This window comes from Chlorocebus sabaeus, chromosome 21 (genome assembly GCF_047675955.1).
Source record: "Chlorocebus sabaeus isolate Y175 chromosome 21, mChlSab1.0.hap1, whole genome shotgun sequence".
Lineage (NCBI taxonomy): Eukaryota > Metazoa > Chordata > Mammalia > Primates > Cercopithecidae > Chlorocebus > Chlorocebus sabaeus.
The window spans coordinates 47,001,573-47,019,140 of NC_132924.1; the positions used below are offsets into that span (position 1 = coordinate 47,001,573).

Consider the following 17,568-nt stretch of genomic DNA (forward strand, 5'->3'; position numbering starts at 1 on the left):
ATTAGTCATTAGCAAATGACTAATCAGATGTAAATCAAATCATTTCACATCCACTAGGACGGCTATAATGAAAAAATGGTTAGAAAATGACAAGTGTTGGCAAGTATATGGAGAGACTGAAACCCTTATACCTTACTGGTGGGAATGTAAAATGGTACAGCTGTTGTGAAAATCAATTTAGCAGTTCCTCGAAACATTAAAGTTACTGTATGACCTGGCAATTTTACTCACAGGTATATAGCCAAGAGAACTGAAATATATGTTTATACAAAAACTTGTACGCTTGAATGTTCATAGCAACATTCTTAACATCCAAAACCTGGAAAGAAGTCAAATGTACATCAGCTGATAAACAGATTTTTAAAATGTAGTATATTCATTATAATGGAATATTATTCAGCTGTAAAAAGGAGTGAAGTACTGATACATGTTATAACATGGAAAAACCTGGAAAACACTAAGCTAAGTGAAAGAAGTCAGACACAAAGGAAACACATTATATGATTCCATTTACATGAAGTGTCCAGAATAGGCAACTCCATAGACACAGAAAATAGATTAAGGATAGTCAGAGGTTAGAGGAGAGAAAATACAGGCAGTAACTGTTTAATGGGTATAAGATTTCTTTACAAGGTAATGAAAATATTATGGGATTAATTAGTAGTAATGATTGCACAGCATCATGAATATGCTAAAAATTACTGAATTGTACACTTTGAAATTGTTAATGTAGTCAATTTTATGTGACATGAATTTTATCTCACTTAAAAGTACTGTTTCACAGGCTGGGCACTGTGGCTTATGTCTGTAATCCCAATTCTTTGGGAGGCAGAGGCAGGCAGATCACCTGAGATCAGGAGTTCGATACCAACCTGGCAAACATGGTGAAACCCTGTCTCTACTAAAATTATGAAAATTAGCCAGGCATGGTGGTGGGCCCCTGTAATCCCAGCTACTTAGGAGGCTGAGGCAAGAGAATCGGTTGAACCCAGGAGGCAGAGGTTGCAGTGAGCCAAGACCATGTCATTGCACTCCAGCCTGGGCAACAAGAGCGAAACTCTATCTAAATATATAGTTTCACACACATACGCAAACCCGCAGAATTTACCATATAAAGAAAGGAAATAATACATTCCAAGTAAAAGTATAATTCACAAAATATAGGCATTATGTATTCAATGGGCATGTATGAGAGAGTTTTCTAGCAGGATGTTTCAAAAACTAATTTGTGAATTAGTTTTCTGGAACTGGGAAATATTTTGTGGTAGTCCACATATCACCGACTCTTAGCGAAGGTCAACAAGGATTATATGCAAATGGTAGCAAACAGTTTTCCATGCTCTGTTCCATAAAAGAAAACGGAAAAATCTACGTATTTCCTACATTTTAATTTTGAGGGTTTTTTTCATTATTATTCAAACTTGATTAAATATTCAGATGACTCATCCATATTTCTTAGCTGTTATTTCCTTCTAACTTAAAAATGCATTGTAATTCTGAGATTTCTCTATCAAAAATTATATTTCAATATGTATAATGAGCAATATTTTAGTAGGCTGAATGAATATATCTATATCATATTAATGTATTTAACTTTAATTGCAATAATACTTATGATAATTCTTTTATGACATTATTTTATTAACTTAAAATTTCTTGTCACCAACTGATAAGATGAAAGGTTTAAAAATAATAGTACTTTTGAAGAAAATAATTTATAATTCTTTTGGTAATATGTCTAAGTTTTGTTTCTTCATTAAATGGGGCAATTTTTATACATAGCAAAACTAAAATGTTATTCACAATGCATATATAAGGTAAAATACATGACATAACTAAGTTGAAGCTTACTTACTAAAGCTTTAATTACTAAAGTAAGCTTTAGTTTAGTTGTGTTATGTGTGTAGAGAAAATTCTCCTTAAAAATATCTACAAGATACTAAAATCTATAGCTTCCCTCTAAATGGACTCACCATTGAGGCTTAGCTACACATTTTATTTTTCTTATCTAGCAGTATTGTTTTTATTTAACGCAGTGATCTTTTTGTTTCTTTGTAATTTCTTTTCCAATCAAATAGCCTTTTAAAAATGACAATAGACATTTTATATGTTGGTTTTTAAATTTAGTTTCTGCTGATGCTTGTTTACATTTTAAGTGATCTCTGTTTCTGGACTGGGCTATACAATCACAATGTGTGCATATAAACAATTTTTATGTTTTCTGTTCTTTATAGATTCTACGAAGAAATTAAAGGATGTTCTTGAAGAATTCCATGGTAATGGTGTGCTTGCAAAGTATAATCCTGAAGGGGTAAAACTTCTTTTTCTTTATATCAGTTTCGTATATATGCTTGGAAGAGGATATTTCTAAATGAAAAATTCTTGGAGAAATGTATGTGTGTGTGTACACATATACATTATATACATATGATACAGATGTGTCTGTGTGTGTGTGTGTGTATGCACACCATAAACCATTTACCAGGTACCATAACATAAACGAAATGAAGTTCATAATGCAATACTATTCTAGAAGATATATTAAATGTTTTGTACAACATTTTTCATTCAAATAACTCATCTATATTGTATGCTTGAAAGAATATGAATCATTTAAGTTCAGTGTTTGTTATTTTCCTAGAAGTCAGGAAACAGCATTGGATAAAAGAGAGAAGGAATATGCTAGGCTCTCAGTCTATGACCCACAGATTTCAATCCAAAATGGATATTGGTGTAGGGGTAGGGAGTTACCCCTTTCAGGCAATTATTTCCTTGACCAAGGAAGGATTTTGTGTTGCTTATACCAGGTCTGTAACCCTAAGGAGCCAACTTGTACAAAAAGGGAGGGATTTTTTTTAATCTTCTATTTTACCTTTTACCAGTAAGCTTAAGATTTCTTGAAATTATTTTCTTATGAAAACTTTGCATGTCTTGTCAATTGTTTTTGAACACCATGCTTGAATGAATGCCTTTTCCTTCCTAATTATTTGTTAAGTAACCTATTTAATATTAGTTGAGAGATGTTACATTTTAAATGTTTGATCACCATTACTGTTAGTTCATTTGTAGGTTCAGAAGGCAACATTAGGTTGCTTCAAGATTCTCTTTGCAAAAGATTCTTTTGTTGGGATGTATTAACTAGATAGACTTGTTTGCTGACTAAAATGTGACTTATTTTTTGCGATTATTGTTTCGTTTTTGTATGTTTGCAAGAACAGACTTCTTAGTTATCTTTCAATATTGTACTTTCCTGGGATTTACAGAACTTAATTTTAGTTATCATAACCCTCAAGCTATTCAAATTGTTTTGAAATTTCCTATCAGTATTTCTCATAGTTAGTTATTTTTCATGTCATATATTCTTATTCTCTCTATATTCTGGTACATTACTGTGACTTTTAAAACTCTTTAGGCTGGAATTTATTTTCTTAAAAAATAAAATTAATATTTGGTACCTATAAATGATGGAGAAAATAAAGGCTATTTAAAGCCATTACCATTTTTCTGTATTGGAAAAAAAATAGATGTTTGACCTACATCTCCCTCATATTGTATTTTTCTAGATGGCATAAAGAAGGGGGAAAATAAAGTTAGCAGCTAAACTTACAAAACTGAGAATTTCAAAGCCTAAGAAAGCAGAGTGGGAAAAGTAAGGATGAATTATAGCACTGAATTGCTATAAGAAACAAAAATTGTCATTAATATTTATATTCACAACAATACTTGAAAACTTATTTGCTTATCTAATCTATATACAGGGATAAAACCTGTTTTCTCCCTAATGATAGCTGCTGGCTACAAACTCAGTTCAGTGATCTTGTTTGCAAAGCAGCCTTTTTGCCTCATTTTTTTTTTTTTTTTAATTTATAGGGCTCTCAAGACTTAGTCTTACTGTTATTATATATTTCATGAGAATTATCATTCACCATACGCTGCATTTATTTATTAAGGTAGTTATTAGACACATTATTAGACACTCATATCACCCTTTTCAACCATGTTATACCTTTCATAAATGTACAGATGTATTGTTGAAACATGTTATTAAAATAATGAACAGCTGAAAAACAAAAAGATCTCATTACAACTGAAGAACAGTTCCAAATTAAGAGCAAAACCACTCTCTGATCTTAATTAATTTTGATAACATTTTTCCTTCAGAAGAAAATTTTAAGGTTTCTATAACCATTTTAAAAACTAGTATGTATCTTCTAAAAGTCGATTGAAAATAATTAGGACTATCTAATGATGAGAAATAAATCTTTATGACCTTAAAGTTCTGTTCAATACATGACCTCATCCAATTTATAAAAAATTACTCTTATAATATGACAGAATTCCTAATGTCAGTTCACATGTGAAGTTATCACTCTCCATTGGCTTGTCAAGTTAACCCCAAAGTTGTTTGCACTGATGACTAGTTAATGATGCTCAATTATACAAGAAAAAATGGACAATTGAGTAATCCAGCCTGAATTTGGAATGATAATTAATTCATTGTTTTCCAAAAGGAACATAGCTTATATCATTTACATAAAATGCATTTGCAAAAATTAAATTGCTTATCCTCCTACAACATAAAGCTGTTTAAATAGTAGATGTACTATTTTGCTTATAATTCCCTTGAATTACTGAATTTGTAAAGTGCTGGGGATAAAAATTTAACCCAAAAAAGATGTGACCTGTTGAAGTCTATTTTAATAGAAAAAAAATATTAAGTATAATTTGTGAATGAATCATTTATTTTTAATTCCTATTAAAGATCATTTGATAATCATTACTTGAAGAAATGAGTAAGAGAAATCTAAACAATGGCCTTAAAGATTCTGTAGGAATAAAAACTTTTCAAAGGCTTGAGATTCCCAAATTAATGAAATTACAAAGTTTTTAAATAAAGAAACTATTTTAAGAAAAGTGAAATAATTTGTCCAAGACTCACCAGCTAGCTCACAACAGTAACCACAACAAAAACCTAATTGACTAGAATCCCAATTTAAGGCTAATGCCCTGTGCTCTTCACTTCATTGACCAAGCCATAGGGGAGAGGACTGTCCTCTTAGATACGAAGGAAAAAGGTTAGGGGAAGGCATGCGAAGATATTTCTTTTGTAGTGAGTGTGGCACTTCCCAGTACACGTACATGTTAATGACTCATGCCTGACAAGGGGAGAGAGTCTTATTAGTCTCCACCTACTCTTGTGTAAATAATATAATGTTAAGAACATTATTACAAGCTAGTTTATAGCAGATATCCAGTCTTAGTGAGATTATTAACAGTAAAACATGGTCAGGCCGTATAAAAAGTCTCCTGAGTGCAGTAGAATTTGGTAGTACGAGGGGAAGACAGTGTAGCGTTCCATGTGTTTTTTTTTTCTTTTGGTCTTGGACTTCAAGTTCAATTTCAATTTTTTTCACTCACAGCTGAGACATGGGAAGAAAGTGGCAGATGTATATAGAAATATATTTTAATCCTTAAGGGTACGGAGAGATGCTAGGTGTGATGCTGATAGAAGGAAACCTTAGGAATGGGAAATACATATTCAAAATCTAACATACCTTTATATACGTGGTTATATTTCTATTAATCCTCTAAAATATTTTAATCATACTATATGTGTTACATATTATATTTATCTGTTAGAACAGTTTACTTATTATATACAAAGATTGATCTAGTCATTGATTCTCACATTTTAGTGTACCTCAGAATCAACTGTGGGGCTTGTTAACACATGGATTGCTGCCTGCCTCCCCCCTACCCCACGCAGTTTTAGATTCAGTGTTTCTGGGGTGGGGCTCAAGAATTTGCATTTCTATCAGTTTCCCAGCTTATGCTGATGCTACTGTTTTGGAACCATGTTTTGAGACCTATGGATCTAGGGTATGTTTTAAAATCAACCTGTAAACTTGAACTTTTAGCTAAATAATCAGAGATATGAGATAATGAGTATAAATTATCTTACATTAACACATGTATTCTTTCTTTCCTTGCATGCACAGAAACAAGACATTCTTAACCAAGTAAGACATTTTCTTTTCTATTAAAGTCTGTCTTTTCTTTCTTTATTCTGATATGATCTATGAATTTCTCATCCATATCACTGAACTATACTTCTGTACCAATACGATTTCTATAGTATATGAGATTGCCTATAATACTCATAGGTTATAATTGAGTTGAATGTGACACATTTTTTTTTAATCAGTCAAAGGATTTGATGCCTTAATAGGAGCTGGTACCTTAATAGACAAAAAGGGTCTCAAGTGTGGTCTTCAGTTTTGTAGACTCTGGCATTATTTTTTCTAATTTCGCCAAGATATATCAGGCTGTGCTATTATACTTTATTTAGTAAAAGTCTTAATTTATTAATTTACCATGAGAAATTTTAAAATTGAATTTAAAATGCAGTGAGAAGGCTTGGTTTTGTTTTGTTTTGTTTTGTCTACAGTGCTGTAATAGAATCTGTGGGGGAAACATAACCAAAGAGTTGTTGATTTTTGCCCTCCTGGGAAGATTATTCAATCTGTTACTTCAACCACTCTCCCTGAAAATCTGTTTTGTAAATTAAGTTTTAGATCAGTAGTTCAGTTGGGTGCACAGAATTCCAACACATTTTCAGGTGCTCTAAATGGATATTTTTAATCACACTAGAGTAGCTATATCAATTGTCTTCGCCACTGTAGAAATATTTCCTACCAAAATGCATGAGTTGTCTAAAACTGTAATGTTGTCTCCTTTGGACAACCTTGGATATGTACTAGCTGCTTCTTATTCTTAAATTGTTTGATGGTTTTAATGACAAGATCCACAGTAATTTCCTGTCCAACATGTAAGGTACAATTATAACATCATAATGATACTGGTGGACTTAGATACAGGTCCTACATCTTACAATATCCTATAAAGAGGCACTGGTAACATGGCAACTCATTGACTGTGGCGACATTTACTAGCCTCCGTTTCAGAGGATGACCTTTTCCTGATTTCACCTGTGACTTTTCTGGAAACTTGTTTCCCCAAATATGGACTAAGTAGGCTTGATGACACTTGAGGCAATCCCTTGGAGTAAATGATTGTTTTCAAGAACGTCATTCAAGAATTGTCATTCAAGTATGTACGTTTTTAGGACTTGGCTATTAAATGGCTTTTGTTGAGCACCCAACAAACACACCTTTCTGCACAGCCTGCATCCTTTCTAGAGGCTGTCTGAAAACTCAGGTCAAAATAAGCTCTAGCTTTTTGGGGAGTCAGCAGAATGAGTTTCTTCCTTCCTTTTCCTTGCCCAGTCTTTGTTTCATGTGCAATGACTTAGCAGGCAAGCTATTGCAGTTACAGAATAGAAAGAACTGACAAAACTGAGGGTATTCGAGGGGAGAAGAATGAAAGCCTGCACATGTCACTGCTCTATGTGTGCTCTTTGTCTATCAGTGTTCTCTGAGTGTAGGATTTTCTCCGTACATGTTTCCTGTCAGTAGATGTTCCTTAGCCTGAGGCTGAGTTATGCTTTCATAACTCCACAGGGGCTTTCTTTATTTTTGCACTTGGTACTCTGTAATGTAGTTTCTCTTAATGTGTATACCCTTTACATTCAGACAATATGCTTTTACCCCTTAATAAGGAACCTGGGGATTCAAAACCTACCTTTTGTAGTGCTGCTGCCTAAAGTAATATTTTAAATGTCTTTAACAAGGATAATGACAATGATATAATTATTAACAATGATATAAAAACCTTTTTACTGTAAGCTATAATTATTCTTCTAGAACCAAATTCAACCCTTTCCCTTATGGAAAGCATAAGGAAAGTGTAACAGAGAAAATATGGTCTGAGGAGTCTGACTGACCTGAATTCATCTTAACGGGCCTTGGACAAGTTTTCTATCTGTCGTTTGTTCACCTATAAAATGAAGAGAGCATCAGCCTTATTGGACTGTTAAAAGGGTTAGATTCTAAAGTGTATGTATAATAAATAGCTCTGTGTCTTGCACATAACAGGTGTTCCACTAATGTTTAGAGACAGTGGCTGTGGTCATACTTTAATGATCAATGTGATTTCATAGAAAAGTTCTAGAGCACATGCCAAAGATGAGAGTGAGAATATTGGAGATATACCATCAACAAATTCTGTTTCCTTCATTTTCTCAGGACCTCATTTTCTCATTTTAAATTGAGGAACTCTAACTCTGCTGTCTTCTGCACTCAAAAATAATTTCCTTCCACCATGTGGTAGGAGTGGGGATCATGCCATGTAATTTGCTCCCCCTCCCAAACCTGGCCACAATCCACAGTGCTGTCCTGGTAGCAGAGCTATTATCTCTTGTATTGCTCCACTTCCTACAACTACATGGTGCTAGGACACTTAGTTAGCAAGGAACAGAAGAAGCATGTTAACCAATATTTCTGCCTCTCTTCCCTATTACCATCAATACAGTTTCAGTGATGTTCCTCTTCTTATCAAATCTATCTACAATTATAAAATACAATTATATCAATTGTGACCAATTGCTTTCTTTACAAAGAAGTTTGAAATCAAGCATAAATACATTTGGGAAATAAACAAATAACTCTCCTTAGTTTAATAATAAATGCCAACTTTGAAAAGGGGTATTTAAATTCACATTGTAGAATGTTTGTTCTTTCACTTCTTTAATAACATTTGTTAAACAATTGGTATAGAATTTAAAAATTTATGTTGGCGTTTCTAGGTGATCTTTTTGTACTTTTCCAAATATAAGTTAAAAAGTTAAAACCAACATTACTCTGTCACATCTAAATTTTATTTTTAGGGTTTATCTGTTGTTTTTACTTGTGCTTTTTCATCATTAGAAATAGCTTTTTTGGCCAGCTATGGTGGCTTACACCTGTAATCCCAGCACTTTGGGAGGCCAACATGGGCTGATCACTTGGGGGTCAGGAGTTTGAGACCACCCTGCCAGCCTGGCCAACATGGTGAAACACTGTCTCAACTAAAAATGCAAATATTAGCTGGGTGAGGGGGCAGGCGCCTGTAGTCTTAGACACTTTGGGAATCTGAGGCAGAAGAATCACTTGAACCCAGAAGGTGGAGGTTGCAGTGAGCCGAGATCGTGCCATTGCACTCCAACCTGGGCAACAGAGTGAAACTCCATCTTAAAAAAAAAAAAAAAAAGAAAGAAATAGCTTTTTCAAGCAAAAGAGCATTGCAGGGTACTAAAGGAATATAAATCTAGACATTTTGGTAAAAATGCTTAGAATGTCTATAAAGTTTAATTTTTAAAGGTGAAAGAAATCATAAATCATATTTTTAGGTGAACAAGTTAAATTTTCCATTTAGAAAAATACCTCCAGTAGCAATGTGGACCATGGACTTGGGTAGAAGAGAAGACTAGATATGAGTTACAGAGGCCGTCCAATCAAGTAAGAACATTAGATGACAATGGGTATCAGAATGGAGATGGGGGGTAGGCAGATTTGAATACATTTCAGATATATGACCCAAAGTAATAGGTTATACTTTGAACACAAAAGGGTACAAAAACAGTTACAGTCAACACAGGGTTTTCAAGAGTGGGAAATTGAATAATCATACCATTACTTTTAATTGTTATACCTTATTTGTGTATATCTTTTTTTTATCTGAAATGGCAGACCAATTTGACACAGCAGTAAATGCATCTAATACTGATAAACCAGTGGAAAATTACCTTGTACCATGTGTTATTATTGCAAAATCTGTTTAGAAAATTATACTTTAAGTATAACGTAATGCACATTGAAGTTAGAAATATTTATGTCTTCAGTGTCAATTAGAAGCTTTTAGTGTTGGGCAATTTAAGGAAATTTTCTGAGCCTCAGTTTCTTTGTCCATAGGTATTGTGATGATTAAATGATAACACACTATAACATACTTAGTGCAGTTCCTAAAACACAGTAACATGTGGATAGTGTTACATAATGAGGACCTATAATGTAAAAGACTGTGTGATGCAAAATCGTGTTGGATCATATAGCCCTTCAGGAATGAAAAGTTTTTAATTGTCTTTCTACTGAGTCTTCATAATTGTAGTCTTAGGTAAAGCTAGAGTTAGTGGAATATGTGCCTCTGAAGTGCTAAAATAGTTTTCATTTGCCAAAACTAATTTAAAAATTAAAATTCAAAGTTTTCACACTTTGCACTCTTTCTCTTCAAAGGAACTATCTATATGACAGATTTAGGGGACTATCAAGGAACTCTCTGAAATTTGAAATAATGAATAGTCAATTGCAGTGCAAGATAAGCATAAGAAATGCAATATTTAAAATATAAATTTTTTAAAATGAATTTTAATATAAAAAATTATATTTTGAAATCTCAGTAAGATAGCCATGCTGCATATTTAATCAATATACTTTCACTCAGTGACCTTCATATCAGTTTTTAAAATTTAATATAATTAGTTAATGATATAAATTAGAATGCAAAATAGAAATGCAAACTGTAAAAAAAAACTCTGATTAATTTAAATTATTATCTATTTAATTTCATCAGAGTTCTTTGCTCAGTAAGTGCATTGTATTTTACACATATAGGTACTCAGTTAACATTTGTTGATAGATAAAGTGATTTCTTTGTAGTTTCAAACAGTTACTTTAACTATAATAGTTGAATGATTCATTTTTGTGTTTTAGGGATCATTTATAATTTCTGGTGAATACAAGTTAGAAAAACATAAAAACTGCCCATAGGTTATCTTTTGTCTGATACTAGTAAGTGTTATTATGGTCACATGGTTCTGTTAAAATATGAGTCAGATCATGGAATTTCCTACTAAAAACTTACTCCACATTAAAGCTATAACTCTCTTTTGATGATCTAATATCCTGTATGCTCTGCCCGGTCCACACATCACCACAGCTTGAGTCTTTGACCTTGTATTCTATTACTCTAGTCCTCCCTCACTCCTGCTCCAGTTTCCTGCTCCTCCTCACTGGCTCCAGTGGAAATTTCTCTGGAACAGGAGCATCCTTATAACTCAGGGCCATTGTACTAGCTGTCTTCCCTGCCTGAAATGTGCTTTCTCCAAATATGTGCAAATATGTGCCTCATCACCTTTAAATCTTTACTGAAAGAGTAGCTTCTCATTTCTTGATAATTGGATTTAAAAAACTGCAAGCACATTCCCCCAAGAAATCTCTTTCTTCTTTATTTTTTTCCTATAGCACTTAATACCATTAGGAATTGTAGATTCAGCACATTAATGTTGCTGTTTTCTTATTCCTTTCATTAGAAGCTAAGCTCCTTCATGGAAGGAATTTTGTGTGTTCTAGTAACATCTTTACTCAAACACCTAGAACAGAGCCTGGTGCTGAGTGGGTGCTCAAAGAACACTTTTTGAATATGAGAAAATCCACAACCCAAAACTACGAAAAGAAATTAAGGATAGAGTGATGACATTTATTTTCATTCACTTTGAATCTGCTTGGATGAATACTAGTGTCTTCTCTTTAGTATTAACAAGGATTTAAAAACAAAGGATCCAGATGGTCAGAAATAATAATGAAAGGCATATAGAAATGTGCCTTGAATCTGTGCCAATTTGGCAGCGACATCTGAGCAGCTCCCTCAGTCAGTATTCTTTACAAATTGTCTGTTATCTCCCTAAATAGTCTGTGGCTGTTCCTTAAGGAAAAAAAAAAATGAAAAAGCAGTTTTTAAAATTTTTAACATTTGTGTGTGTGTGTGTGTGTGTGTGTGCGCGGATGTGCGTGGATGTGTTTGAGCCTACAGCAATTCAATTTTTGAGTAGTCATTCAGTTAAGTCTGACCCAATTTTCATCATTAATGGCTTCATTGATATGCATATAAATGATCTCATTCTATTTAAAGGTCACAGTCTTCCAAAAGCAATTCTAATGCTGTTACATGACAGCCGTAGAAACTCTGATGCCTAAATTTGGAAATGTTCTTGTAAGTCATGATCTAAGGAAAATATACAGATGAGGATATCATCCATTTATCAGAAATGTCTAATAATATGAACAACATAGAATTTTAGGAGATATTTGAAAAGACTTTACTTACAAGAGAAGAAAACGGATGGGTTAACCAGGAAACTCATTGAAGAAACGTTTCTCAGTGAATTGAAAACTCTGAGTTAGAAAATTTTTAAAAAAACATTAGCCAGGTATGATGGCACTATCCTGTGGTCCCAGATACTTGCGAGGCTTGGGTGGAAGGATTGCTTGAGTGTGGGAGATCAAGGCTGCAGTGAGCTATGACTGGGCCAGTGTACTCCAATCTGCAGAGAGAGACCCTGTCTCAGAAAAAAAAAAAAAAAAAAAAAAAAAGAAGTTTGTGTTTTCTCACATTGTAAGCCCTATCTATTGCCAGAAAATGTGAGATAAATTAATTTTGCTCCAAAGAACACAGTGAAGAAGTTTGAGAAAGAAATTTACATTGTCAATAACACTTCAGCAATAAATAATGTGATGTCATCTTGTAGAAATAATTTAAGAATTGAGGAAATTTTCACTTCATTCTTATATCTGTAGTAGGCTTTTATTTTTCAAAGGAAGATTTATTTTTTAGAATTATTGCCTTATAAAAGTTGTTATTTGTCTCTGTTACCTGACACAGAAATGTTATAGCAAAGTATTTGAGACACACAAAACCTGAAGTTTTTAATTCAGAAAGATGCAATGAAGTTTACAGTTTTCTGTACCAATAAAAAGGCAAATTGGCTGGGCATGGTGGCTCACACCTGTAATCCCAGTATTTTGGGAGGCCAAAGCAGATGGATCACCTGAGGTTAGGAGTTCATGAACAGCCTGGCCAACATGGTGAAATCCTGTCTCTACTAAAAATAAAAAAATTAGCTGGTGTGGCGGTGGGCACCTATGATCCCAGTTATTTGGGAGGCTGAGGCAGAAGAATCGCTTGAACCCAGGAGGCGGAAGTTGTGCAGTGAACCAAGATCATGCCATTGCACTCCAGCATGGGGAAGAAGAGCAAGACTTTGTCTCAAAAAAAGAAAAAAAAAAAAAGGCAAATTAAGATAACTTAAAAATGTATCTAAGCTTAGGACAGTACTTCCTTTTACCTACTCCTTTTATTTATTTTATATATTATGTGCCCAAGTGCATGCTAACTGCTTTAATCAATTTTTATTACATTGAGACAACTCTGTAATAAAATGATTGATTCCTTTTTTTTATATATATGGAGTCTCTGCCTCCAAGGTTCAAGTCATTCTCCTGTCTCAGCCTCCCGAGTAACTGGGACAATAGGCACATGCCGCCATGCCTGGCTAATTTTTTTATTTTTAATAGAGATAGGGTTTTGCCATGTTGGCCAGGGTGGTCTTGAACCCCTGACCTCAGGTGATCTGCCTGCTTCAGCCTCCCACAGTGCCAGGTATGATCCAGCATGCCCAGCCTGAATGATTGATTTCATATACAACTTTATATGGAGGGAATTAAGACTTAGAGCTGTCAGAAAATAAAACAGTATTTTGCTTGCTGAGCCAGAGAGAACTACACTTCAGAAATTTCAGAAAGTCTTCTTGAGTGCTGAAAAAAGAAGAGTCAAGAAGAAATGTATTGCTTATTAGGAGAAATGCCAATGATTCAGGAATTTTTACTCCTTAGTTCAGCTAAATCCAGGTTCTTGTCTCACAACCAGGAAAAATTAAGCATGCTGACACATTGAAGGCTGAGGAGGGCAGAATTTACTAAATGCAAGGAAAGTGCTCAGAAAAGAGAGGGTCCTACACACAGGTTTTCACCTCACAAATTGAATACCAGGCCACCACACATGAGATGAAGAGGTCAGGCTCCTCCCCTGCATAAAGCACGAATTTCTGGTGGCTTTCCCCATCATTCCAGTGCACATGTGGGCCCTTAGTCTGAGCCACTACACATTGATTCATTTCCCTACTGAGCATATATCAAGGGACAGAATTTTTCTCTGTGACCGCTTAGGCAAGCCCCCCTGTGCACAATGGCCTGGGTGGGTCACAGGTTCTCTCCGGACCCTCCTTTATCTGCCTAGGCATTTTTCTGCCTCCTACCTCTATTATTCTCCCCTCTAAAGTGGTACACAAGAGGTACTGCAGTTAGAATAGGGACGAAGACTGATCTTAACTACTTCCTGCTGTTAGGGGGCGCTGTTTTGGAAATATGGCAGTCATAACTCTCTCAAAAGCCTATTTAAGGTTCTCTGTAAAAAGAGGCCATCATTCGAGACTCTGTTTTTATGACTGCTTTGAGTTTGATGGCCTGAAGGTGAGAAGAAACAAACGGGGTTATTAGAAGACATATATTAAAACCAAACAAAGAGGGATGAGTAAGGGCAGCTCAAAAATCCTAAGGCTGCCAGCATGCCCAGATAACTGGTGGCTATAATTATGCCTGCAAGATTTGGTTGCATGGGGCTTGGCTTTGGTTAGCTCCTTTCCTCTTATTTTCCCAGAGGAACCTCTGGGTTATGAGCACCCTATTTACTCCTATCATCTGTCGGGATTTGCAGGATAATTTTTCAGAATTAAAATATTGATCCAGATTATTATATTACCTATGCCTTTTGTTTCTTCTGAGTTGTAGCCAGAAATTGCCGGTTGGTTCACAGGAATAAGAGGGTTAATCTAAAATGTAGGCCAAAAAAAAAAAAAAAAAAATTAAAAACAACTAATGAGACTAGAATTTGATGACAAATGTGTGATAAGTTTTGAAACATAATTTTTCTCTCCCCAGTCCTCATTTTTGTTAAAAACAAATCATGATAGGACTGAGCTGTTTGCAAAATAGACTTCAGTCTTATACTTGGCCTGACAGTTTGCATAAAATGCAGCAAGAATAATTATTTTTACGTAGGCTCTTAAAATTGCTTTCGATGGAGTTCTGCTCCATAAGGAATCTCAGATAGGACTTGTAAAGTCAAGCCCAGTCATGAGTTAGTACTCTCAATACCTAAGAATTGGGTGAATTCCTCTCTTCTTGACGTCCCTAGAATATAGAGTTCGTGGGCCCATTAGAAAGTGACATTCTTTACTCATCACAGATTAGGAAACCAGGATGAGGACTGTGTAGACAAGGTATGAAGCCAGTTTTCCCAAGGGGCTTCTATTGGCTCTGCAAGTTGAGCTTGATTACTTAAAGGGAAGCACACCTCTCCAGTCAAAATCTTAGTAAAATAACCAGTTTCTCAAATTGTGTACTGTTGCCAAAGAAAATGAATTCTTATTGCACTGATGCAAATAACCATATTGCCATAAGAACACTCACAGATAGTTTCCAAATTCTAGAGGAACCAGGCAAAGAGAAAGAAGTATGTTCCAAATTTTGTTCACATGAGTATACCTTACTCAATTATTAAAGACTGTAAATAGCTGAAAATAAAAGTTTCCTTGACTCTGAATAACAAAACAAGGATCAGCAATGTTTCAAGCAAAAAGTTTTTAAAAAGATTACTTCAGTTTTCTATATTTTATTTTTATTTATTTATTTATTTTTGAGACGGAGTCTCGCTCTGTCGCCCAGGTTGGAGTGCAGTGGCCAGATCTCAGCTCACTGCAGGCTCCACCTCCCGAGTTTAGGCCATTCTCCTGCCTCAGCCTCCTGAGTAGCTGGGACTACAGGCACCCACCACCTCGCCCGGCTAGTTTTTTGTATTTTTTTTTTTTTATTAGAGACGGGATTTCACCGTGTTAGCCAGGATGGTCTCGATCTCCTGACCTCGTGATCCGCCCGTCTCGGCCTCCCAAAGTGCTGGGATTACAGGCTTGAGCCACCACGCCCAGCGATTACTTCAGATTTCTATTAGTTCAGTCCATTCAGTTAACTCTTGTTCTGCTTAATATCCATGAATGTTTCAGCTCTTCATGAGTCCTGTACATTTTCCTTTTAGTCCAATGTTACAGTCTCCAACGTTATCAGAAACTTGTATTTGAGAACACCCATCAAAGTTTTATAGCTGATTATAAACCATCTTTTGAAGAGGATCAAAAGAAGACAATTGTGAATAACAAAATGACCAGGGTAGTTATAGTCAGAAATGTGATTGACAAAATGTGGTTATCTCTGTGGTTTACCATAACTTAATAAAATAACCTTAATTGTGATTGATAGCATATGCTCAAACATTAGAATTTTAGAAATCCCATATAATTTTGGGACATATATTAGCATTACTCACTGAAATATAACCCAAAGAAAATTAAACATCATTTTGGCAATCCTATGTACCTAACCATGTTAAATTATTCTGTTTACCTCTCTTCTTCTGGATGCTCTAGGGACCTTCTGTAGCATCCAAAAGCTAGGGGTCAGGAAAGACAATCTTGAAGCTGAAATTTGATTTGGGGAAGGCTGTTAAATGTTAGAGGTTTAAAACATTGATAATTTGAAATACAATCCCAGTTAGTTATTTTGTTAAAATGATGACTCAAAAATTTTAAAACAGGGAAAACCCGTACTCATTAAGAGGAAGGACTTAACTTTTCAAACAATTTGTCTCCTGTCTTCTCTTTCTTTTCCTTGACAGTCTATTTACAAGGCAAATGAAAATAGTTCTTTATTCTTTACTATTACATAAAAATCTTGAACAAGGGAGAGAGAGCCAAATTTTACCCTTACATTAGTTTACTATTAACACAAATTTTCTAATGAAACCTTATAGACAATTCTATACATTCTAAACCAGTTTGACCATAAGGTAAGATTCTTAAAAACCTTTTATAACCCATTACAAATTTTGCTAAAGAACAGATTAGTGCTTTAAGAAAACCTTGTTGTGCTTTTATTTCGTTGTTCACTTTACAGAAAAAAAAAAAAAAAAAAAGTATAATATCCTTTGAATTTAGTCTATGTTCATACACAGAATTTCTTTTGCAAAATTAAATTTAGAAAAATTCCACAACTTGTTTAAAGCTTTAGCTTATTCAACTTTTTTAAATTTAAAACAATCCTTTAGCCCTATGCAAAAATTTACTTACATTTCCATGCCTTCTTATAATCTTTTACTGAAAATACATTTTACTATTCTTACACACCTTGCATGTATACCTATTTTCAGTGGTGGTCTCAATTACATGTTATAATGGTAACTCTTAGCAATTTTTAACTTTAATGTGAAATCCAGTAAATTGTTTTAATTATGCACTAGGCACAAATAAAGTTTGATTCCTTCTAGCCTGTTCAAGGGTTTGGTTAATTCTATATGTCCTCAGGCCTTACCAAGTTGTAAAGCGGGCAAGTTGAACAGTCCTCAAAGGCCGAAGAAGCAGTTTACAACCTTAAAACATTTAGCAAACTTAGTATCTGACTTGCACAATTTAGATCACCTATTTAAATTTTAATGACATTTGAATTTTACCAATAATCTTTAAAACTTTTTATTTCTCAAAGATTAAAACTACATGAACCAAAAGGTATAACAGCTTTTTATTTTCCTTGAAAAAATATTTGATCTAGTGCTTATTTTTCTTTAGGTCAATTAATTAGAATGCTTTTATATAGAAATCACCTATATAATTATATAGACAAAGAAGATGCAGTAGTTTTAAGATTTTTCATTTGCCAATCTCCTAATTGGATAATTGGCCTGAGAGTGGAG

At 34.3% G+C, this 17,568-nt stretch overlaps 1 protein-coding gene across 10 annotated transcripts in view; it reads left to right on the top strand.

The window, feature by feature from the left end:
• Positions 1-17,568, top strand: part of DGKB (diacylglycerol kinase beta) — an 833,256-nt gene that overhangs the window by 234,165 nt on the left and 581,523 nt on the right. For 6 of the 10 annotated variants that reach the window (XM_073009083.1, XM_073009084.1, XM_007981994.3 and 3 more), the window contains 2 exons: positions 2,235-2,311; positions 6,000-6,020. In XM_073009083.1, coding sequence (XP_072865184.1) covers positions 2,235-2,311; positions 6,000-6,020 — 98 coding nt within the window. The remainder of the gene's footprint in view (positions 1-2,234; positions 2,312-5,999; positions 6,021-17,568) is intronic. The other 4 variants (XM_038004361.2, XM_073009086.1, XM_073009088.1 and 1 more) reach the window with 2 other exon arrangements.